Here is a 24,196-nt window from a genome sequence, read left to right on the forward strand (position 1 = left end):
TGACCGATGTAAACATATAGTTCATTTGAGGTCTCTTCGCGAGAAACGATTCTGGCAAATGTTCGATGTCAAACTTGTTAAAGAAAAACGTAAAAGCCTAAATTAATGCCTTTTGGTCCCTAGAGTCCAGATGCATTTAATTTGAGCACACATCAGCGGAAGAGATGCGTTTCCGCGACACTGTAGCCGCGTCATGAGAGTTCACGATTTGTGCGCCGAATTCAGCATTTGGTCACGAAATCGGGAAAATGTGCTGATCAAGTTCTCTGATGGCCTGCATTGTCTTGGTATGACAGACCTAAGCGATATGATGGTGTTGGGAGTGCTCGCTGACAGCTGGCGAGGGACCCCTGGTGGACGCGGATGGACCGGTCTGCCCCTTCAGTCAGACGGTAGGACGCTCCGTAAAACCAGCGGAGCGGCTGCCCGGGATGTGTATTAGCGATCGGTTACAAAGGAGAGCAGATTGGCAGCAAACTCGGCGAATAGAACTGTGTGATAATACGCGGCGTACAGGTCTCGCGAGATTAAGCGGTAGGTTTTGCACTTTTACATTTCCAGTTTTTTTTTAGGCTTACATGGTAGTTTATTATTGCCAATGTTTTCAGTGAGATCCCAAGACTGTTCTGGTTTTCACAACACCTTACACCCAATATCACAAATCACAATAGGCCGCTGGCTAGAATTGTCCGAGCAGAAAGTGCGCCGGCCGGTGTGACTACACAGGACCCGAGCGGGTGACGATCGCAGGCTCCTCTCCCGTGACTTGATGACTAGACGTGGGTCGAGCCGGAGCGGTGTTCCGAGCCGGCCAGCTCAAAGAACAGCACGTATGCCTTTCCGCTGTTGACGTCTCTCTGATCCATCACGTGGACCCGCGAGTCGTTGTACTCGTACCACTCTGCCGTGTACGGGTGTCGGCAGTAAGCGGTGTAATGTCCTGAGAGCAGCGTGCCAGAGTGGTTCGCCACGCCGTATAAGCTGTACCGGCAGGGCGTCTGTTCGGCCGAGTAGGGCGACAGGTCCAGGCCGTTCACCGAAAAGTCGACAGTGGTGTTCAGCTTCCCGCGGAACCTCTCCTGCGGCAAGAACCGCTTCAGGTGGACCACCAAGATACGAGGGAACTTCTGGATCGAGAGGCTCCTGGTGCACTTTTGGCGCTTCTGGCACTTTGAGCAGGTCGGTTTTTCGTCGCCATCGAGCACCTCCTCTTTGGTGAACGGGTCAAAACAGGCCTGTAGGCGCACCTGGCCACTTCGTGACGGGATTGGCAGACTCAGTTCCCAGAACGGGTCGAAGGTAACCGATGCGTGGCCACATACCGTGCACCGCAGGGTAGCCTTGAGCTGGCCCACGAACAGGTCAACAAACTGGAGTTTTCCAGGCGCAAGAAACGTTTCCAGGCCTCCATTGACTTTTTGACTGGCGCTCAGTGAGTCGTCGATGTCGGTCGTGATCGGCTTTGGCCGGCTCGTCACCCGGTTCACGTCCTCGTGAAGTCCCTCCAGCAGCTATCCAGCAGCTATCATTTCCGGTTATATCTCAGAAACTAATCGATCTACGATGAAGCCATTTTACACGATCATGGCCGGCTTGTTACCCAACAAGTTGATCGCATCTTCAACACTTAGAAGCTTAGGACGACGAAGATATAGCCTGAAGTACACTAAATTTTCTAGGTGCAAAACCTACCGCTAAAACCCGCGAGACCTGTACATGCGAAGGAGCGTACCCAGCCCAAGAAGGTTACGGCGAACGGAGCGCATGGTTTTGGCGCGGCAGTGCCCACGGTCTCCGGTGAGGCGGCGCTGAAAGTCGGGCGCCTGGCCTCTCCAGTCGCCAGTGCCGGACGGGGACCGTCTCCAGAGTCACAGAGGTTCCTGGCGGTCCCTCCCGCGGGAGCTGAGCAGAGCGGTGTGGGCGGCAGCGCGCTCTGCGTGTGTCCTGCGCCGGGCACTGCTGCGGGTGCCACAGCACCACAGCTCGGCACCGCTCGGTAGCAGGCGGCGCTGAGCGGCAGCGGCCGGCTCAGGCGGCGGGCCGGCGCGTGCCAGACCACACGGCTCAGGCGGCGGGCCAAACCACACGGCTCAGGCGGCGGGCCGGTGTGGGCCGGACCACACGGCTCAGGCGGTCCGGTGTGGGCCGGACCACACGGCTCAGTCTGCGGGCCGGCGCGGGCCGGACCACACGGCTCAGGCGGCGGGCTGGACCACACGGCTCAGGCGGTGGGCCGGTGCGGGCCGGACCACACGGCTCAGGCGGTGGGCCGGTGCGGGCCGGACCACACGGCTCAGGCGGTGGGCCGGTGCGGGCCGGACCACACGGCTCAGGCGGTGGGCCGGTGCGGGCCGGACCACACGGCTCAGGCGGCGGGCCGGACCACACGGCTCAGGCGGCGGGCCGGTGCGGGCCGCGGCCGGCGGCCAGCGCGGCCACGTAGCGCTGCTCCCACTGACGCAGGCTGTGCCCGGCGTGCCGCACCTGCTGAACGGCGGAGCGGGCCGGCTGGTCCGTCCTGGCGACACGACACCGGCGGCGTCACAGCTCCACACCGGGACGAGACGGGGGGGGGGGGGGACACACCGGCGGCGTCACAGCTCCACACAGGGAAGGGGGAAGGGGGGCACACCGGCGGCGTCACAGCTCCACACCGGGACGGCACACACCGGGCCGGGGGAAGGGGAGGGGTAGGGGCACACACCGGGCCGGGGGAAGGGGGAGGGGTAGGGGCACACACCGGGCCGGGGGAAGGGGGAGGGGTAGGGCACACACAGGGCCGGGGGAAGGGGGAGGGGTAGGGCACACACCGGGGCGGGGGAAGGGGGAGGGGTAGGGGCACACACCGGGCCGGGATGTGGGGCACACCGGCGGCGGCGGGACACGGTGGGCGGGGACACAATATCCTTCTCATCCTCTTTTATTGTTAATTGGGGCTTTAGGCGGGGGGCACGTCCTCACAACACAGAGCTGCTGCCTCGTATGGAGGGGTCCGATCGCCCCCTGAGTTTACGCTGTACAGATAGTTGTAGTGCTTTAGTGGCTGAACAGTTCCAAAAAGCAGAGGATGCTCGGACAAAAGCAATATATCACCTCAGTCTGGCTGCCAGAGGCCGGCACGTGCCAGAGTCTGGCACGTGCCACTATGCCCACGGGTACGGAATGACCCAATGATCAGGGTGTAATGCCTTCCTGAGACGGGGCACAAATTCCGAGATGGGACGCGGGAGGGGACACGGGGGGAGAGCACATACATCGGCGGCCGCCGCCGAAATGGTTGGAATGGACAGACACGCCCTCACGAAATAAACAATACAACTGGAATAAACACAATACAACAGCAAATAATATCCTTATCAGATAGGTCATTGTGTTAGAACTCGATAAATTGATCCTGGCTGAATCGCTTGTTCACAGATAAAACAAACAGCATCTCACAAACTGATTAAAAACGTGTTCTAGACCTGTTTCCCCATTGCCCCGTCACCATATGTGCGACTGTATATACGTACGGCTGTACACCTGTACACAGTGTGCGTTAACTCCGTACAGCCGCAGTCTAACTGACCAGTTGTGGAGCGCGCCGCGGGCCTCCCTCAGCGCGGCGCCCATCTGCGACATGTTGACAAACAGCCGCTCCAGCTGCGGCAGCAGGGTGCTGCGCTCGTGCTCCGTCTGACTCTGCACCCGGCGGCAGCACTCTGCCAGACAGTCAGACAGTCACAGTCAGTCACAGTCATTCACAGTCTGACTCAGCCAGACATTCACAGTCACAGTCTGACTCTGCACCCGGCGGCAGCACTCTACACTTGGTTGATCACTGCCCCCGGTTCGTCCGGGACCCCCACACCCGCCCGCAGAGCCCGGACCAGGGACTCCCACAGAGCCGGGACCCCCACACTCACCTTCTAGTCGGTCGGCCGGCACGGCGGTGTTCGCCAGCGTGTGGCGCAGCCGGCGGAGCGCGGCGGCGCGGCGGTCGGCGCGCTGCTGCTGCCACAGCGCCTGCAGCAGCTCCAGCAGCTCGGCCTCGGCGCAGCGCAGGCGGCGAGAGAGGAGCGCCGGCGGCGGCCGGTACAGGGGCAGCTGCACAGACAGCAGCGGACGGCTGCCGGCGGAACGCACACAGACCGTCACAGCCGGCCGTACCCAGCGGCGGCATTTCAGAGGACACAACCGCTCCCTTTGACAGAACATTTCTGTTGGAGAGCCAAAATTGAAAACGTACGTTTGTAAGAGTAAAACTACAACCTTCCGTCCTTACGGCTTGTGAGTCAGAGTCGGTTACCTGGGAAAGCATCTGTGACCCGTAGATGATCTGTGCTGCGGACAACCCTGGTGCCCTGAACACCCCACAGCCCTCCCTGCGCCCCGAGCACCCAGTCAGCCGCGCCCCTGTCCGCGGCGCGGCGCCCTCACCCGTCCACGACGACCCAGCGTATGTCTGCCAGCAGGCGGCGGCCGGCCGAGTCGACCTCTGCGGCCGTCTGTGCGGCGGCGCGGCGCTGCGCCTCCTCCAGCTGGGAGAGCAGCGGGCGCAGCTGGCGCTGAGCCGCCGCCGCCGCGCGCTGCTGCGCCTGCCGGCTCAGCGCCACAGAGTCGCCCGCCAGCGATATCAGCAGCTGGATGTGGCTCTTGTTGCGCTCCTGGACGGCCCGGAAGGGCGGGGGGGAGGGTCGGTCAGCGTGCACCGGGGTGGCCGCAGCCGCGGCTCACGGACGCGACAAATTGGCAGCTAGATTACATCAGCGCAGTTTACGATCGCGTGTCCCTGTTTAGAGTTACACATGGATTCGCAATGGGCAGTACCGCGACACCACCGCACGGAGCGCGGCCGGCCGGCGGAGCGGCTGGCACGGAGCGCGGCCGGCCGGCCCCACTCACGATCAGCTGCTGGTTACGCTGGATGGCGGCGTAGCGTTGCTCGAGTGCGGAGCGCGCGGCTCCCAGCGCCTCCACCTCGGCGCCGAGCTGGCGCGCCGCCGTCTCCAGGGCGGCCGCGCGGCCGCGCGCCTCGGCGGCGGCCAGGTGCGCCGGCCAGTCCACCGGAGCCTCCTCCTGCGCAGACCGCAGCACGGCGTGACCAACACCGGCCGAGCGGTCCTCAGCCAACACGGACAGACGCGGTAAACACTGCCACACAAATACACCGACTGGGGGTACATCGGACGGCGCCGCGCCGGCCGGACCACAGAGGTGTCAGACGCCAAGGCAGCGAGATACTAAAAAAAATGTTAATGCCCAGTCTTAGATTCTAATCCGTTGCCATGTAAATTACAAAAAAAAAATCACTGAAGGTATTTAGTTTTATTTCCAAGCAAAAAAGGAAACATTAGTGCGCAGCGGTCGGCGGCTGGCCGTCCGGTGTCTGACCTGGTGGCCGCAGCTGGCCAGCTGCTCCGTCAGCTGCAGCAGCTGGTGGCGCAGCCGGCGCGCCTCGCGCTCGGCGGTGACCTCGGTGACCCGCCAGGTGACGTGCAGCGCGTGCAGCTCGTCCACCGAGCGCTGGATCTTCTGCGTCACCGGGTCACCGCTGCCGGCGGCCGGCGCACAGCTGCGGGCGGGGGGGGGGGGGGGTCAGTGAACAGACGGTACACTAGCAGCGTACGGACGGCAATGTAACTAGACAAGGCATCTATTCTCCACGGACGAGTCCCTCCTCCACCCAAACGCTGCCCTCAGTTCTCTGGAGCCCGCCCCTGCGCCGGCTGGCCACCTGGTCTCTGTGAGCCCACCCTGCGCCGGCTGGTCACCTGGTCTCTGTGAGCGGCCCACCCCTGCGCCGGCTGGCCACCTGGTCTCTGTGAGCCGGCTGGTCACCTGGTCTCTGTGAGCCCACCCCCGCGCCGGCTGGTCACCTGGTTTCTGTGAGCCCACCCCCGCGCCGGCTGATCACCTGGTCTCTGTGAGCCCACCCTGCGCCGGCTGGCCACCTGGTCTGTGCAGTTCTCTGTGAGCCCGCGGTCACCTGGTCTGGGCAGTTCTCTGAGCCCACCCCTGCGCCGGCTGGTCACCTGGTCTCTGTGAGCCCTGTCTGGGCAGTTCTCTGTGAGCGCACCCCTGCGCCGGCTGGCTGTGCACCGGCTGGTCACCTGGTCTCTGTGACCACCCCTGCGCCGGCTGGCCACCTGGTCTCTGTGAGCCCGCCCCTGCGCCGGCTGGCTGTGCACCGGCTGGTCACCTGGTCTCTGTGAGCGGCCCGCCCCTGCGCCGGCTGGTCACCTGGTCTCTGTGAGCCCACCCCTGCGCCGGCTGGTCACCTGGTCTCTGTGAGCCCTGTCTCGGCAGATCTCTGAGCCCACCCCTGCGCCGGCTGATCACCTGGTCTCTGTGAGCCCTCAGCCCGCCCCTGCGCCGGCTGGTCACCTGGTCTGGCCGGCGGTCGGCGGCTCGGCGTCCGCGTGCAGTTTGCGCGCCAGCTGGAGTCCGGCGCGCTGCTGCAGGCCGGCCAGGCTGCGCAGGATGTCGGCCGCCGCGTGGCGCGCCACCGTGGCCTGGATGGAGCGCTCAGCGCGCGCCAGAGAGTCGGCCGTGGGCGCGCGCTCCAGACACCGGTCGATGTGGCCCGCCAGCAGCTCCGTGGCCTCACTGATCTGACGCTGCAGCGCGGCCGGCCGACGGAGAGAGAGCGCCGCCGGTCAGAACGGAAAATACGCGGCGTGGGGAGAGGGAGAGAGCGGTCAGAAAGAGGGGAGAGCGAGGAGACTGGAGAGAAACAGGGAGAATTAATGAAAGAGGAAGGACAGGTCTGAGAGAGGGAGGGACAAGTGATGATCAATCCGTGTGAGTAGCCACAAACCACATCAGTGTGTCTCACAACACAGACCGTGCTCACCAGATGTCTCGCCATACACTGTGTCTTTCTATACACAGTGTCTCACCATACAAACAATGTGTCTGATCATCATACAGTGTATGCCACCATACGGACGCCATATAGATTGTGTGTCTCGCCATACAGTGTGCCTCATCATACAGACGGTGTGCCTTGCCATACAGTATATATTCTCACCATACAGTGTGTCTCACCATACAAATGGTGTGTCTCACCCTACAGACAGCGTGTCTCACCATACAATGTGTACGCCGGTGTGTGTCTCACCATGTGACCATACACACAAGACAATATGTACGTCGGCATGTGTTTCTCACCATACAAAGTAGGTACAAACAGTGTATAGTATAAGTCGGTGTGTGTTTACCATACAGGAGGTGTGTCTCACCATACAGACAGTTTGTATGTCGATATGTGCGTGTCACCATACAATGTGTAAGTCGGTGTGCGTTTCACCATACAATGTGTAAGCCGGTGTGTGTCTCACCATACAATGTGTACGTCCGTGTGTTTCACCATACAGGCGGTGTGTGTGTGCCTCACAGTGCAGACGGTGTGCGTGTCGGTGTGTGTCTCACCATACAGACGGTGTGTATGGCTGTGTGCCTCACCATACAGACAGCGTGTATGTCTCACCATACAGACGGTGTGTCGGTGACGGTGTGTATGTCTCACCATACAGACGGTGTGTGTGTCGGCCGGCCGGCCGCCGTCCGTGCGCTCGCCGGCCAGCTGTGCCAGCCGGCCGGTCAGCGCCGCCGTTCCGCTGAGCTCGCGCTGACAGCGCGCCGAGTGCAGCCGGTGCGCGGCGGCCAGTCGCTGCTCGCGGCGGCACGCCTCGCGCCGCTCCAGCACCGCCGAGCCTGCCGGCGGCGGCACACTCTCAGCAACCGCGCACCGTCACGGCCACCGGATCCCCCCCCCCCCGGGTCAGATACTCGGGCGGTATCTGGCCTGGTGGTACCCCACCCCCGGGTCAGATACTCGGGCGGTATCTGGTCTGGTGGTACCCCGCCCCCGGGTCAGATACTCCGGCGGTATCTGGCCTGGTGGTACCCCACCCCCGGGTCAGATACTCGGGCGGTATCTGGCCTGGTGGTACCCCGCCCCCGGGTCAGATACTCGGGCGGTATCTGGTCTGGTGGTACCCCGCCACCGGGTCAGATACTCGGCCGGTATCTGGTCTGGTGGTACCCCCGCCCCGCCCCCAGGTCAGATACTCGGGCGGTATCTGGACTGGTGCAAGGCTATATAAACGACTGGTGCAAGGACTGGTGGTACCCCGCCACCGGTCGTCGGCAGAACGAATAGCGACTCCAGCCTGACACTCCTGACATTGCCTTACAACAGTTGTGTGTAACAAAAAATAGCATATGCTAGACAGTTCGCAAGGAGCCGAGTCAAAGTTAAGTTAAACCAAAATTTGGAGGGTAAGAGAACGGTAGCAAAATCGTACCTTACTAATTTCGTTCCAGTCTTGCTAAGAAAGGATTTTCCGTCTGGCATTAAGACGGTAAAGCAAAAAACCGAACAGCTTAAGTCACTACACTTACTTTTGCTGATGATTTCTTCCTCCAGCTTCATGATTTCGCTCTCTAGATACTCAACACTGGAGTTGACCTGGCGAAGACTCTTTGTGAGCCGTTCCTTTTTCTTCTGCAGAGATTTCTCCTCAGGAGAGGACACCTGAAAAGCAAGAAACGGTGTCAGCTGGTACACAGGAACGATAACATCATGGCATTAGACATGGCGTAATTATTGAATAAAACGACTGGGGGCAAGAAAACAAGGCATAATTAGTACTTTGTGTGATAATAGAGCAAACAAAAGAAGCAAGGCCGCTGTTCGGCAGCTTTAACCCGCGCTCTGTGGTTGAACAACCCCTTGAGTTTTTGGTTTGCGAATATCTCAAAAGCGGCGGAGACCGTTCAGGAGAGACGCTCTGCAAAACATCTCGGCGTTATTTTTGACAAACATCTGACTTGGGAAGCACACGTTGACGTGACCGATATCGTTCACAATTGCACTGGCATCCTGATCGGTTTCCGTCACCTGAGACATTTCAAAAAAAAAAAAACATTTCCTCCCGCAGAGGGCTCTGCTCTCAATAGTTCATAGTTTGGTGATCTCCCGAGTGTCTTACTGTATCACGGTTTATGGGAACGGATCATCTGCGAACGATACTCGGATGCTCAAGGTTGTCAATTTTGCAGCGCGTGTAGTGACCGGTCTTAGAAAATTTGATCACATCTCTCGAGCATGAAATCAGTTGGGTTTTACGGTGCTGCGGCAAATGTGTGATTTGTATACCTTGAAGCAAGTGCTGCTCGCATTATGTACTTATGAGTGGAGAACCGTCCGAACTGGCCTCACTCTTCCAGTGCTTTTCTGACGCGCGCGCTGTGACCGGCCCACCAGACAGGACGAACGTCTTCGGCCGCCGGCTTTCCCAACCATGACCGGACAGCACCATGACCGGACAGCGGTCTTTTAGTTATCGAGCTGTGACGCTTCTCAACCGCCTCAATCGAGACCCAAACGCTGGGCCCGTCTGCGCTGCCAAGTCGCTGGTAATGCGGTAGTTTTACGTCGTGCATATATGAGTGGTGTGTGCGTGTGTGTGTGTCTGTATGCTGTGTACATTATTGTTTGCCTGCCTGCCATCCCTCCCACCTAATTGACATTTTGTTTTATCTATCTTACGTAACCCGCGCCGTCCTGTGGGGGGGGGGGGCGATTTTACGCCCCACCCCCAGGTTTTTCGCGAATATCTCAAAAACGGCGGCGCACACCTATACATACATTTTTTCCACAGATGTTGTGAAAAGTTCAGACCCGGGTCGTTTAAGGTCAGGTCACCAGATCCCGTCAAGTGACCTTTCCTCAGAAAAAGTTCAAAGACTCGCTATAGCTACACCGACTGAACGATCACTTTGAAACTTTCAGCGATTGATAAGAATAACAGTATATATAAACTAAAGAGTACTTTGAAAACTACCAATGTACAAACTACAATCGGATTGTAGAATCTTTATGAAAAAGGACACTGGTGCAAGAAGAAGAAGCCAGCTTTAGTATGCCCGTTGTTTGTATGGTAGTTTGTTTTGTGGCATGAAGTTGGAACTTAAAATTGAAGCATCCGAAAATGATCGATATTGATCGAAAATATGATGTTGATGAAAAAAATAATACCTATGTTAACCCGCGCCCCACTGGGGGGGGGGGGCTATTCATAGCCCCCCTCCCATTTTTCTGCAATAACTTTTAAACGGCTTGACGTATCGCCGTCTAACTTTCAGTACCTTCGGCTGCATCAATTTGACACCTTGTGTCAAAATTTGAACTTGGTATCTATCATAGGTCGGCCGGAAATGACGTCAGAGTGACGTCATGTTCGGCCGATTTCGACGCAAAACCTTGAACCACGGGAATCGCCCCCAAGAGCTCAGTTTTTTAGCTAGATTTAATTTCTTTGTATGAGAGGACTCAAAATGGACTGCTTTATCAAACTGCTATCTCGGATTTTTAAAATTGTGAAATTTTTGAAAATAATTCATATTAAAATTCAAAATTTGTATTTTTAGGTATTTTTTTCAAAAGCTTTTGACTTTTCGAAAAAAAAAGAAATATAAATGATAGAACACATGCTTATTACTTACTCTAGCAAGTTTTAGCCAAATATCTTCAAAAATGGCCATGTTATACGCATTATAGCAAAAATCACAATTTGAAAATTTTCAAATCAATTTTTTAGTACGAATTTGACGTACCTACACCAATATAAATAGCACCATCGTGTTCCTGAGCTCAAACTGCATCCGATAGGCATGTTCTTGTTGAAAAAATTCACCTTTAAAATTTGATCTTTTTTGACCTGAAAGTGACCTGACCTCAGCTATATTCAGATGAAATGGCCTCAAATGACAAAGGCAGGCGACACCGAATTCGAAATCTATGGCCTAAATGGACCATAAAACATGTGTCACGTGACCGACTTATGATATAAGATTTCCGTGACCTGTGATGACCTGACCGGACCTGAAAATCAAAGTGCAAGTTTTGTACCCTCAGGGTATCTAAAGCATCTGTTCACGAGTGTGTAAACCAAAAATCAGCATGATCTGACTTGTAAGACGGCAGCCAGAGCCCAAAATGTGAACAAGCCAAACATCGATAATTTTTACTTTGACCTGACCTGTGACGTCATCGGTGACCTGGAGGTCAATGAAATTTGGTTTCTTTAAACAGTTTTTCCGGGTCTATCAGATGCCGTTTGAATTTTGACGATCGGCCCAGTAGTTTCGGAGTTAGGAGGGGGCTATGAATAGCCCCCCCCCCCAGTAGGGCGCGTAACACACAGATCCCAGTGGGGCGCGGGTTCAGTTGAGAGAGGTCGTTTTATCCAAATGCGGTGGTTTAACAATTATTTTTGCTAATTGACGGCCGCGTATCATCCGTCATTACATGGCGGTCGTCATAAACAAAAATAATTTCAAGAAGTACGAGTAAACCAATGCATCTGGATGAAATCGCCTCCTCTTTCAACTTAAAGGGACCCTCCCACCTTAACATTAGTTTTGAGTTGAGATAGCCAAGTTTGCGGCCAGGCTCAGAAACCACTATTTATCCTGGTCGCAACCCCTGCAGCTTTATGGTGTTCAAGAAATGTCTTCCCTTTACTTGCAGGGTGGGACCAGCGTGGTCCCTATCTCTTAACCATTACGGGAATCTGATGACGTCATCAGGCTTTCGAACGTCCGTTAAATGTTTGACTAAAACGTTTTGTAGCACGCGGTGGTATATGCTGCTTTGCGCGCAACAAATGCCGCACTTTCAAATAAAGTCGCTAGGTACAGCGGAGATCCCACAAAGTAAACAAAAGTAAAAGTCTAATATCTTGAAAACCGGTGAATATTTTTCGATGAAATTTGGTAGATATTCGTTTTTGCTCTTTCTGAACCGAGCGACATCACTTTCATGCCAATTCATTAACTTTTTTGAAGGTGGGAGGGTCCCTTTAACAATTTCTTATTTCATCAAAACTATGTTTTCGATCAATATTGATCATTGATCATCAATATTGATCATTGATCATCAATATTGATCAATGCACTTTTCTGCGGTGCTGTACTCTATTACGAGTTATGCGCCAGTTTGTCGAAAAGTTGTGTCATGCCCCCCCCCCCCCAGTCGCCCCACCCGTGTGTTCCCGTCCGGCCCTCCTCTCCCCCCCCCCCCCCCCGATCCCGGCCGTCGGGGCGGCACTGACCAGCCGTTTTCCGTGCCGGCCGCGACACAGCTGCAGGTTGCCCTTGACGGCGTGGATGCTGTGCGGTCCGTACACGTGCTCCATCAGGTACTTCCACACGTCCGGCAGCTCGCCCACGCACAGCCTGAAGGACCAACCGCGGGGCGTCAGAGGTCACCGGACGGCCGCGGGGCGTCAGAGGTCACCGGGCGGCCGCGGGGCGTCAGAGGTCACCGGGCGGCCGCGGGGCGTCAGAGGTCACCGGGCGGCCGCGGGGCGTCAGAGGTCACCGGGCGGCCGCGGGGCGTCAGAGGTCACCGGACGGCGGGACGGCAGCACGGCACAGGTCCCGGGACAGACGGGACAGCAGGACGGCCGACGTTCGGGGAGGGTAGGGCGGCAGGGGTTCGGGGAGGGTAGGGCGGCGGGGGTTCGGGGAGGGTAGGGCGGCGGGGGTTCGGCCGGCACGGAAAGGAGAGCGCTTCATGGGCCGATTTCCGTTATCCATTGATCCATGGACCGGACAGGATTGGATCTCAAATTTGGAAAAAATAGAACAGAGGCCAGTTTTACCAACAGAAAAATAGCCGCCTGCCGGAATGTTTTGCCTAAAGACCGCTTCACATACGGAGCATTAACCCTCGCCGGACCTATTGGTTTTCTACATACGCGCCGGCCGAGGGGGGGGGGGGCGGGTACGACCCCCCCCCTCGCCGTTTCGCCCCTGGTGGAGCTAGCGCGTCGCGGAAAAAACGAGCGTGTGCGCCGTTACGAGACGCAGAGATTGGTACCCGATTTTAAGGTCCTAGGTCAACCGGTGACCTCTGAGGTCAGGTCAAGTGCCCCAAGGTACGGTTCAGTTTTTGGTGAATAACTTCGCAAAAAACGGTCGCAGAGCGCCGATTTTGGCAGCATCGTGTTCGTCTCGCTCAGGCGCGTCGAATGATATACTTTTTGTCCGGGTCAGGTCAACTTGGGGTGTTGACCTCAGGTCAAGGTCAGGTCAGCACCCCCAGGTCACGAAGTTGGTCGAAAGGGGTCATGTCGCATATCATTCGATTCGGCAGGTCTTCCTGAGTCCATTGGTGGCTTTCCCGACTCGCTAGCTCAATTTGATCAAGAGTTATTGACGAAAAACTAATATGACCTTGATGACGTCATAAATGACGTCACGCAAGGTCAACATTGCAAAAGTGACGCATCTAACCTTGCAAGGAGTGCATAAAATCACGATTCTGTGTGCTTGAGATAGTTGGAGATCGTTCCCGGCGCCAGAATAGCAGTTTTCATTTTTCCCCATTGACTTATAATGGTGAGGTCACGAAAATGACCTGACCTCATATGACCTTAAGGAAAAATCCGAGATATAAAAGTTGTGGGACTCATAATGGATACTAGATCCTGCAAGTTTCATTTCCCTGTGACATCTCCTCTGGGAGTGAGGGCGTTGCGAAGTTGCGACATCTGAAGACCGTGCAGAGGTTCACTTATGACGTCATAGGTCAGTGACCTGACCTGACCCAAAAATGCGGTTGGTGTCAAAAGATGCGGCTTGGATCAAAGGTCAGGTATGCCAAGTTTTAGCTCTCTATCGCCAGCGTGTTCGGAGCTATCGCGAAAAAAACCCTATGGGGGGGCGGCACCCGCCCCCCCCCCCCTCGGCCGGCGAGGGTTAACCCGGCAGTTGCTGGGGTATTTCGCCACCCTCCGTTTGCTGGGGGGGGGGGGGCGTTAAACGCCCCCAGCCGATAACTCGAGAACCAATAGGCGCAGCGAAACGCACGAGGCGGCAAACGAAAGAGCGCGACGAGACGCTTCAGATGAGTACTCTAAAGTTGAATTTTGAGGTCACAGGTCGGGTCAAGGTCAGGTCAAACACCTGAAATCGGGCTTTCAGTAGCATGAACTTCAGGGCTTCGCAATGGGCGCCTCTCGTCATAAACGTTGCCAAAACGGTGCACAATCCATCATATAAGGCCTACAAGAGTGTCAGCTCCATGTAGGGGTCAGTCAAGCATAGGTCAGGGTCAAGGTCAGGTCAACCGGGTAGGCACATATCCCCGAAAATCAAAACTGATATTCGCAGCCTGCGACACATGTTTTGTGGGTAATTTGGGGCGTAGAACCCGATGGTGACATTCATTTTATCGTATTGTGAAATAGTTGGCGATGCACCCCAAAACAGCCGGGCCTGGGCGCGCCCGTGTCAGGATCGTGCGCTGGTGCGGTGACTGCGGCCCGGGGCGATTGGCGGCTCGGGAAGGGCGGTCAGCTTGGGTCAGTGGGCTCGGCGAGAGCGTTGTGCGCGGGTGTGCTGCTGGTTGCTCTGTGCTGCTGGTTGATCTGAGTGCATTGAGCGTCAATACAACAAGCTATTTCGGCAACATGAGCTGCGGTGCGACATCTACAGCTATGTCATCTTCGAGAAGCACCGTCGCTGCCATCGCGACTTCTGGTGGGACGGCGTGCGTTCCTGCTTTGGGGGCGACCCCTGTGATGTCGCCCGGGGCCCCGACGCCGCCGTCTGTGGCATCAGCCGTTACCGCAGGACCACCATTCGATGCACGCCTAATTCCCGAGTTCAGCGGGACGCCGGACGTTGTGGAGTGGCTTCAGCGGACTGAGCTTCTGTGCCAGCTGCGCGGTGTGCCTGTGATGTCCGTTTTGCCGCTTCGGCTCACTGGTGGCGCATTCGCTGTCTGGTCACAGCTTCCGGATGCTAGTCGCGGCTCCCTGGACGCAGTGCGTGACGCCTTGTTCACCGCATTCGCAATGGACGAGCACGCAGCCTATGAAGCATTCTCTGTGCGTCGTCTGCGACCGGGCGAGGCCGCAGATGTATTTTTAGCGGACCTCAGACGTCTGGCGGCGCTATTCGGCGGCATGCCGGAGCGTGGACTGTGCTGCGCCTTCGTGGCCGGCCTGCCGGAAGCCGTGCGCCAGGCGCTCCGAGCAGGGTCTCGGGCTGAAGGACTGGATTTGGCCAGCGTGCTAACGAGGGCTCGAGCGCTTCTCAGTGACGAGCGTGCCTCTGCATCCGCTGCCGCGGCGCAGCGAAATCAGCCAACACCAGGGCGGCAGCCGCCGCGGGATCGGAGACTGATCGGGCCGCGGTGCTGCTGGACCTGTGGGCAGCCGGGACACCTCGCTGCCACCTGTCCTCGCCGTCTGAGGGGAAACGAAGCAGGGGAGGACGCGCCAGCGCCGGTGTCCTCTCCGAGGCAGCCCTGAGCGGCGCTCTACCAGTCATGCAGCTGAGGGTGGACGGCAGGATCTGCCGGGCACTGATCGACACGGGCAGCACGGACACCATCATCTGTGCGCCGTTTTGTGCTCGGTGGCGTCCGCGGCGGGTCGATGTCACTACTATCAGCGGTGGATCCCTTCTCTGCCGCGGGGTCGGCAGTGTGGAGGTTGAGACGCCGACTGGCCGGCGCGCCGTGCTGGAGGCGTTGGTGGTGGACCAGCGGCCGCTCGGTGCTGACATGGTGCTCGGCATGTCTGGGATTGGTGCGCTGGGAGGGGTGACCGTGCTGTCGCCGAGCGAGGCCCGGTTTTGTGCTGCTGGCGCTCGGGCACCATTGGTGGTGGATGCACCGGACTTTAGTGTGCAGTTTGACTCGGAGTCGCGGCGCTGGACAGTGGCGTGGAAGTGGGACGGTGGACGGATTCCTGATTGTCTCAGTAATTCGGTTGCTGAGTACGCGGTGCCGCCGGCGGCGAGAGACGAGTACGACGCGGAGCTGGACGATTGGATCGAGAGGGGCTGGCTGGTGCCTCATGACGAGCAGCAGCATGGACCCCCGAGAGGGCTGGTACCGCTCTTAGCCGTCCAGCAGAAAAACAAATCAAAAGTGCGTCCTGTCATGGACTTTCGAGAACTTAATGACTTTGTAACCGCCCATACCGCAGACAGTGATGTGTGTGCGGACGTGTTGCGAAAGTGGCGGCGTCATGGCACGAAAGTGGCGGTGGTCGATCTGCGGAAGGCGTATCTACAGCTCCATGTCCATCAGTAGCTGTGGCCCTTTCAAACTGTGGTTGTGAAGGGGCGGCGGTACTGCTTGACGCGCTTAGGTTTCGGACTTAACGTCAGTCCCGAAGTGATGAAGGCTGTGGTTCGCACTGTGTTAGAGCAGGACCCGAGTGTTCAGCGAGCGGTGCTTCCCTACGTTGATGATTTGCTTGTTGATGAGGATGTCGCTAGTGCGGACAGGGTAATTGAGCACTTTGCTGAGTACGGGCTAGAATGTAAGCCGCCAGAGCGGGCAGCTGACGGGGCCCGTCTACTGGGTTTGCGGGTGCGACCGGGGGGTGACGGTGGTGACACGCTCCGCTGGTCGCGGGATAACGCGGTTGGTGACCCGCCGGCCCGTGTGACGCGGCGGGCTGTGTTCTCGTGGTGCGGGCGTCTCGTCGCCCATCTGCCGGTCTGCGGCACCGCGGGACGCCACTGCGTCCCGCGGTGGCGTGGTTGAAGCGCCGGGTGAACGAGGCGACAATCGGCTGGGATGACGTCATCGAAGACTCGACTATCTCTGAGCTGATGGACGCTATCTCGACCCGGCTGGCCACTGATGATCCTGCTCGTGGAGTGTGGTGTGTGGAGGGTGAGCGGGTCGTGGTGTGGACTGACGCTAGTTCGCTGGCCGCGGGCGTCGTCGTGGAGCTGCCGGACGGCAGCGTCATCGAAGATGCATGCTGGCTGCGCAAAAACGAGTCCGCACATATCAACATGGCAGAACTGGATGCTGCAATCCGAGGTGTGAACCTGGCTGTGGCATGGAACATGCGCGTGATCGAGCTGCGAACGGACTCGACCTCTGTGCACAGATGGGTGAGCAATGCACTGACTGGCCGTGCTCGCCTCCGTACGAGGGCGCACAGTGAAATGCTTATCAGACGCCGTGTGGACACAATCTGCCAGTTGGCTGCCGAGTTCGGCCTCAATCTGTCCGTGGTGCTGGTCCGTTCAGCGGAAAATCACGCGGACGCTCTGACGCGTGTGCCCAGGGTGTGGCTGAGCGGCGGGGCTGAGTCGGCCGGGGACGCGGACTCCGGCATATACGGCGGCCCGGCGGCGGCCGGCTGGCCGGCGGACTGTGTGGGTGCAGCGGCCGTGGCTGGGCCGGCTGTCGCGGCGGACTGTGTGAGGGCGGCGGCCGCGGCTGGGCCGGCTGCCGGTGCTGAGACAGCGGACTGTGTGGGTGCGGCGGCCGTGGCTGTGCCGGCTGCCGGTGCCGCGGCGGCGGCCGCGGCTGGGCCGGCTGCCGGTGCTGAGACAGCGGACTGTGTGGGTGCAGCGGCCGCGGCTGGGCCGGCTGCCGGTGCTGAGACAGCGGACTGTGTGGGTGCAGCGGCCGCGGCTGTGCCGGCTGCCGGTGCTGCGGCGGCGGTGAATGTCGGTGAGGGGATGGTGGCAGAGCATGGTGAGCGCGCTGTCACTGTTGACGAGGTGCACGTCAGCGCCGGTCACCCCGGCGTCCGTCGAACGTTATATTTCGCGCGGCGGTGTATCGGGCCGGCGGTCACACGAGCTCGGGCGCGGGCTGCTGTGGAGAACTGTGACGTGTGCCGTGCAATCGACCCGGCGCCAGTGAAGTGGCGACATGGGACGCTGGAGGTGCCGGAAACCTGGCGACGACTAGCCATTGATGTGACTCATTTTAGTGGTCAGTCTTATCTGACCATTGTGGACTGTGGACCTTCGCGGTACTGTTTGTGGCGACTGCTCCGCCGTGAGGACTCAGCTAGTGTTGTGCAGAAGCTGGAAGAGGTGTTTTATGAGCGGGGTGCACCTGTGGAGATTTTGTGCGATAATGATACTGCGTTCCGCGCCCGTCATTTCGCGTCTTTCGCTGCACGGTGGAATGTGACGCTGCGGTTCAGAGCTGCCCATGTACCGAGCGGCAACGGTGTCGTTGAGCGCAACCACCGCACAATTAAAGTCATTGCCGCGAGAAAGCAGTGCTCAGTCGCCGAAGCAGTACATTTGTATAATGTGGCTCCGCGTGACGGTGGAGATGCTGACGATAGCCCCGCTGGCCGTGTGTATCGTTATGTGGTGCGAGACTGTGTGCAGCCGGGGAGTGGCGAGTTAGCTGCGCCGGAATGCGATTCCGAGCCGAATGCAGCGGAAGCTCCCCCACCTGGAGGGGCTGTCGGGCTGAATGTGGGGGACATTGTATGGGTGAGACGGGGCGGCATGCGGTGCACAGAGCCGTCGAGGCGGGGGACTATCACTGGTATTGTATCCCAACAGGTAGTGACGGTAGATGGTATTCCGCGACATGTAAAAGATCTGCGACGTTGTGTGGATCAGGCGCTACGGTGCAGTGAGAGCCATGACGAGGACGCCGACTTGCCACTGTATGTTGATGTACCCGCGCCCATGACGCCGGTGGGTGTGGGTCAGTTGGAGCCGCCGGTGTCGCGGGCGGAAACTTCGGGTGTGTCAGTACCGCAGTCATCAGTTGGGCTGACTGAATTGGCAGTCCCTGTTTTAAGGCGGAGTCAGCGTGTCCGCCGCCCGCCCAAGCGGTGGTGTTGTGACCCTGATGGTCAGGGAGGGGTGTGAAATAGTTGGCGATGCACCCCAAAACAGCCGGGCCTGGGCGCGCCCGTGTCAGGATCGTGCGCTGGTGCGGTGACTGCGGCCCGGGGCGATTGGCGGCTCGGGAGGGGCGGTCAGCTTGGGTCAGTGGGCTCGGCGAGAGCGTTGTGCGCGGGTGTGCTGCTGGTTGCTCTGTGCTGCTGGTTGATCTGAGTGCATTGAGCGTCAATACAACACGTATGTGTACGTGTTTGGCTCAAAAAGTTCAATTTAAGAAATGTATGTATCATGGTCGTGAAGTAGTCGCGAGAAATTGCCAAGATTCAGTTCAAGATTTTGGAAAATGCAGAACGATAATCAATAATCGAAGATAGCCATTTGATTGTCCATGGTATTGGCAGTCTAATGGCGTTTACGGTATGTCTGTATGTCTATTCTGTGATTTTATATGATTTTTTGAACATATGCCGTTTTTGGTCGAAAACTCAGAAATCATGACGTCACTAAAACCTCGATATCTCAAAAAATTTCCGACCGATTTTTTTGAAACTTTGTCACAATAAACTTCAATCAATTCCCTACAGGAACCCAAATTTTGGCGCGCCTGCGGCGCGCCGTTTTTATGCTATGGCCCGGCAAACAAAGTGGGGGCGTTTAGCGCCCCCCCCCCCCAGCAACTCGCGGGTTAACGCAATGGGCACGTAAGCGGATAGGGCTTTACCGTATCCGCTTACGTGTTTCGGAATTACCGGATTTCGGAATTGAAGGTTGAACACGAATCAGAGCGGATAAAATTATAGCATTCAATATTCATATGTAGTTAGGATTTTAAATGACCTTTTCCTCGATAATTAATTGGAAATTCAATAAAAAGTAAATATTATATTGTTTGGCAAATTTTCGAACAACAGTTCATTCTCAAGCCACATGAAACAATTGTTTCATGAAACATGAAACATGAAACATGAAACATGAAAACATGAAACATGAAACAATTGTTTCATGTGGCTTGAGAATGAACTGTTGTTCGAAAATTTGCCAAACAATATAATATTTACTTTTTATTGAATTTCCAATTAATTATCGAGGAAAAGGTCATTTAAAATCCTAACTACATATATCAAGATGTTCCTCGCTAGAGCACTGCATACTATTTCTTCATTCAATATTCACGTTTAAGATTAACTTATGATGGTCTATGATGGTCAATGATGGTCTATGATGGTCTATGATGAAAAACTCCTTCATCCATGGCCTGGATATATTGGTAAAGTAATATTGGATATGACTTGCTGGATATGGGCCGGGCTGGATCCTGAAAAGCCAACCTATCCGTGAAGTGTTCTAACGGAAAGGCTGGGAGGCTCAGTACAAGTGTCACACTGGCGCCGTTGCCGTGTTCTGAAGATGACAGTTTGACACGCTGGGATTATTGGAAACATGTCACATCAAATACACATCAGGACAAACAAACTCTATGGGCACCGACAATTAGCCTGCATTGGAATATACGCTCGCACTACGCTGGGCTGAAGGCACCGCTAGGCTCAGCCCGGGAGGGACGCTGGGAGAAGGCACCGCTAGGCTCAGCCCGGGAGCTGCGCATGTGGCGCCGCCGGCGTTGGCAGAGGGCCGGCCGGCAGACTCACTCGGCGAGGTTCTCGGGCGAGGGGATGGTCCGGTAGCCGCCGTCTGCGCCGCTGGCGTCGTACTCCATCTCGTTCATCAGCCACACGTGCAGGTCGTGCGACGTGGTGCGCGCCGCCGCCGCCGCCGCCGCCGCCGGCATGGCCGCTGCCCTGCCGACCGCACAGATCGATTCTCAGGTGAGCAAAAAATGATGGACTGATTGATACATAGACTGATAGCATGTCGCAGAGGCATGAGGCATGACACCATCTAGGTAGGGGTCTCATATCTGATTTGCCAGATAGAGCATAAATGAAATATTGCCAAAAAAAGTCAGGGGATGATTAGTGGTCCCCAATAACTGAAGTGCCGTTATGACTTTCTGTCGACCGACTGATGATCTCATGATTACCCTGAGGTCAGTCAGCAGCCCTGGATTATCTAAGGAGTGACCCAAACTAGTGCCTGGTTACCTAACGTTACTATAGTTAGTGACGTTACTATAGTACAATACGCTGACGACACTCAGCTGCTGATATCTGGAAGGAAGGACGATCTGACTTCTCTGATCTCGAGAATGGAGGAGGCACTGTCTGACCTGTTTACGTGGTTTTGCACGAATGACATGAAAGTGAATGCATCCAAATCGCAGATGATTGTACTCGGTACGCGCCAGATGCTGAGAGGCCTGCAGCCCATCAGCATTAGGTTTGCCGGTGCTACTGTTTGTGAGTCGGCGACCGTCAGAAACCTGGGACTTGTGATGGACAAACACCTGTCATACCATGAACATGTCACACACGTAGTGTCCAAGTGCACAGGATCACTACCCGCACTCAGTCACGCCAGACATGTGCTGCCGCCCAACTCGCTCAAACCGATTGTCATCTCACTTGTCATGTCCGTGGTGCGCTATTGCATAGCCATCTACGGGACATGCGGCACCACTGAGCTCAGCCGTATACAGAAAGTACTCAATTTTTGTGCGCGCGTTATTAGTGGTCGCCGAAAGTACAGCCATGTGACCGACATACTTCGCGATCTGAACTGGCTAAGCGCAGCAAATCTGGCCCTGTACCATCGGATATGTAGCGTGCATAGAGTGATAGTGTCTGGTCAGCCAACCAGTGTCGATTGTACGCTCGAGACCCTCGACCATGGTCACGGCACTCGTCATTCTGGTCGTTTGCGACTACCACGCATTCGAACAGAGGCAGGCCGCAGACAGCTGGTGCACAGCGGTGTCAACTCGTACAACGATTCTATCGCAACGTATGACGGGCGGACTCGTTTAAAGACGGCAGTGACTCGTTATTTACTGCATGATCAGCGATAGACTGGACTGTTTTATGCATGTATGAGTGTGTGTTTACTTCATCCGTCCATCTTTTTATCTGTTGACATGCGTTAGTGAAAAGCCGCGTGCGCGGATTTAACGTGAATACATGAATTGAATTGAATTGAATTAACTGATATGTAAATCTAGGCCAAGTACATAAAAAACTAAATTAAGGAATCATTTCTATTAAAACAATAACAATACATCTATTCATGAGGCCTCTTCTGCAGTGATTGATGATTTTATAAAGCAAGTTTCAACATTTAGTATAAATGTTTACTGATTTTTCAACAAACCTCAGAGTTTCCATGGAAACCCAATTTGACACATGTAATAGCAGCGTGCTGCTATCACCGGTGAAACAGGGCCCAGGTCACATCAAGACGTGACCTCACCTCAGAAAAAGTTTCAATCCTCGTCATAGCTACACTGACTGATTACTGAATGATCGCCTTGAAACTTTCAGCGATTGATAAGAGTAACAGCACAGACGGGGGGGGGAGGTTTGGTAAATCGTTGTCATTTTAAGTACATGCCATTTTTAGCAACCATGTGCAAAAAAAATGACAACGCTATCAGCTATTTTTGGCAACGACAAAGCCGATCTCACTCCTCAGCGAGGAAATCACAATTTTGGAAATACGAGCACTGATTTTGGAAAAGAAGTGCTGCCACCTGGTGCAAGAAGAATATTGTTTGTATGGTAGGTAGTCCAACGTTGACATATACCTACCCTTTTTGTGGACTGAAGTTGGAACTTCAATTCGCAGCATCCGAAAATGATCAATATTGATTGAAAACACAATTTTGATGAAAAAAGAATATGTTTCGTTGAAAGAGGAGGCAATTTCATCCAGATGCTGTGGTTTACTTGAAATTTTTGTTTATGACGACCACCATGCAATGACGGATGATGCACTGCTGTCAATTAGCAAAAATAATTTCAAGAAGTAAACCACTGCATCTTGATCTGGATAAAAAGACCTCCTCCCTCAACTTAACATATTATTTTTTCATAGCCTAAGGACCTTCAAAATTATCATGCATGATGCATCATAAGTAAGTAGGTACCTACCTACCTAAGTAAGGTAAGTAAATTAGTAATACATTAATCAAACACGGCCTCTTGTTTTGATCGCTCGGTGACAAGAAAATGTTTTGGAAAATCCCACAACTCCGAAAATCTAACACCTCATATACCCTGAAAATCCTAGACTGAGACCGCTTTTCTCACAAATGAAAAATTGAATTTACCGCCTCTTTACGCTGTCGTGTTCTGTCCCCGTCTTTTTATGACCAGCAGATGATCAGCAGCAACAGCCAGCATGTTTTCGATTTCAACGATTTCACTACACCAAGAAATGGCGAAGCCTCTGATTTGCTTGTTTTGGCTGACAGAAGCAGAATATTTGTCAGCCATAGAATACTATGGTAAAGCACTTTTTCAATAACGACGCATACGTTACATTTACAAGTTAGGGCAGCTAAAATATTGTAACGGATCTAACATATAAAATATAACATTTTTTTGTATATCTATGTTTTTTGGAATCCCGTACAAATTGTTCCTATATCTGTGAGAATCTTTGGTGTAACAAAGTATTAAAAGAAATTATTGTACTCTATTTAATTGAGAACTAAAGCTTTTAGCCCGACATCCGCCCGATAGCCTCCAGAGTCCAGAATCCTGCGTATGGGGACACCGCAGCCTCGGTTTCTTTTGGGCAGGCGGTGGGCCTCCCAGCCACCTTCAGCGCGGTGGGGGGGGGGCATTTTTTGCCCCCCCCCCCCCCTCGTATCTCCGAAACTACTGGACGGATCCGGAAAATTCAAACGGCGTTCGATAGCACTGTCAAATTCGTCGAGGGAAACCAAATTTCATTGACCTCGGGGTCACCGATGACGTCACAGGTCAGGTCAAAGATAAAATGTTCCATCGTTCACGGGGCTTCTAGGGAAAGCGCCATAACACCGAGTAAAACGCATTTTGTCGAAAATCAGCGATAAGGCGTCAGTTGTCTAGTACATATGTTGCTATTAGAGGTCACTGGTCATACCAGGTCAGGTCACAGGTCAGGTCACCAAAGGTCACCAAGGGTCACCACATGAACCCAACTTTTCTAAGGTTGTGCGATGCATGTTTTATGGCCAGTTTTTCATTTCCAGCTCAATGGTATTGGTTATAAGACCATCAGGTGCGGTTTAGGTCACTTTCTGGTGGAGGTCAGGTCAAGGTCAGGTCAAAAAAGGTCAAATTTCAAAATTGATATTTTTGCATAAAATGGGTATCGATTCGATGCAGCTCGTCACGGGGAGTCTAATGGTGGCCTTTGTTTTGCGCTACGAGGTCTAGAATTGCTAAAAATTGAGTTTGAAAATTTGACGTCATCAATTTTGAACAGTTTTTTCGCTATAACTTGGCCAAAAAAAGAGATATTGATCTCAAATTTGGTATGTAGATAGAAGGCGGTAGGGACTATCACATATATTCCGTTTTTTTCGAAATTCAAAAAACTTTTTGGATTTTTCGGCTATTATTTTCAAAAAATCTATTTTTTATTTTTGGGGGTCAAAATCAAAAAAATTCGAAAA

At 55.1% G+C, this 24,196-nt stretch overlaps 2 protein-coding genes across 2 annotated transcripts; both read right to left on the bottom strand.

Moving 5' to 3' along the window:
- Positions 1–773: 773 nt before the first annotated feature.
- LOC122363964 (ubiquitin carboxyl-terminal hydrolase 2-like) lies at positions 774–1,766 on the bottom strand. The gene is made up of 2 exons (XM_043333842.1): positions 1,717–1,766; positions 774–1,254 (listed from the first exon to the last, which is right to left on the bottom strand). Exons 1-2 carry the CDS (start codon positions 1,764–1,766, stop codon positions 774–776), a joined length of 531 nt encoding a protein of 176 aa, XP_043189777.1.
- Positions 1,466–22,897, bottom strand: LOC122363956 (HAUS augmin-like complex subunit 5). The gene is made up of 12 exons (XM_043333837.1): positions 22,805–22,897; positions 20,286–20,435; positions 12,105–12,228; positions 8,389–8,521; positions 7,511–7,698; positions 6,367–6,599; positions 5,374–5,554; positions 4,885–5,058; positions 4,420–4,646; positions 3,906–4,108; positions 3,569–3,701; positions 1,466–2,518 (listed from the first exon to the last, which is right to left on the bottom strand). The coding sequence occupies exons 2-12, from the start codon at positions 20,423–20,425 to the stop codon at positions 2,392–2,394; spliced, it is 1,863 nt and encodes a 620-aa protein (XP_043189772.1). The 5' UTR covers positions 20,426–20,435; positions 22,805–22,897; the 3' UTR covers positions 1,466–2,391.
- Positions 22,898–24,196: the final 1,299 nt, after the last annotated feature.

Source organism: Amphibalanus amphitrite, unplaced genomic scaffold (assembly GCF_019059575.1).
Source record: "Amphibalanus amphitrite isolate SeventyFive unplaced genomic scaffold, NRLGWU_Aamphi_draft 000649F_arrow, whole genome shotgun sequence".
Taxonomy (NCBI): domain Eukaryota; kingdom Metazoa; phylum Arthropoda; class Thecostraca; order Balanomorpha; family Balanidae; genus Amphibalanus; species Amphibalanus amphitrite.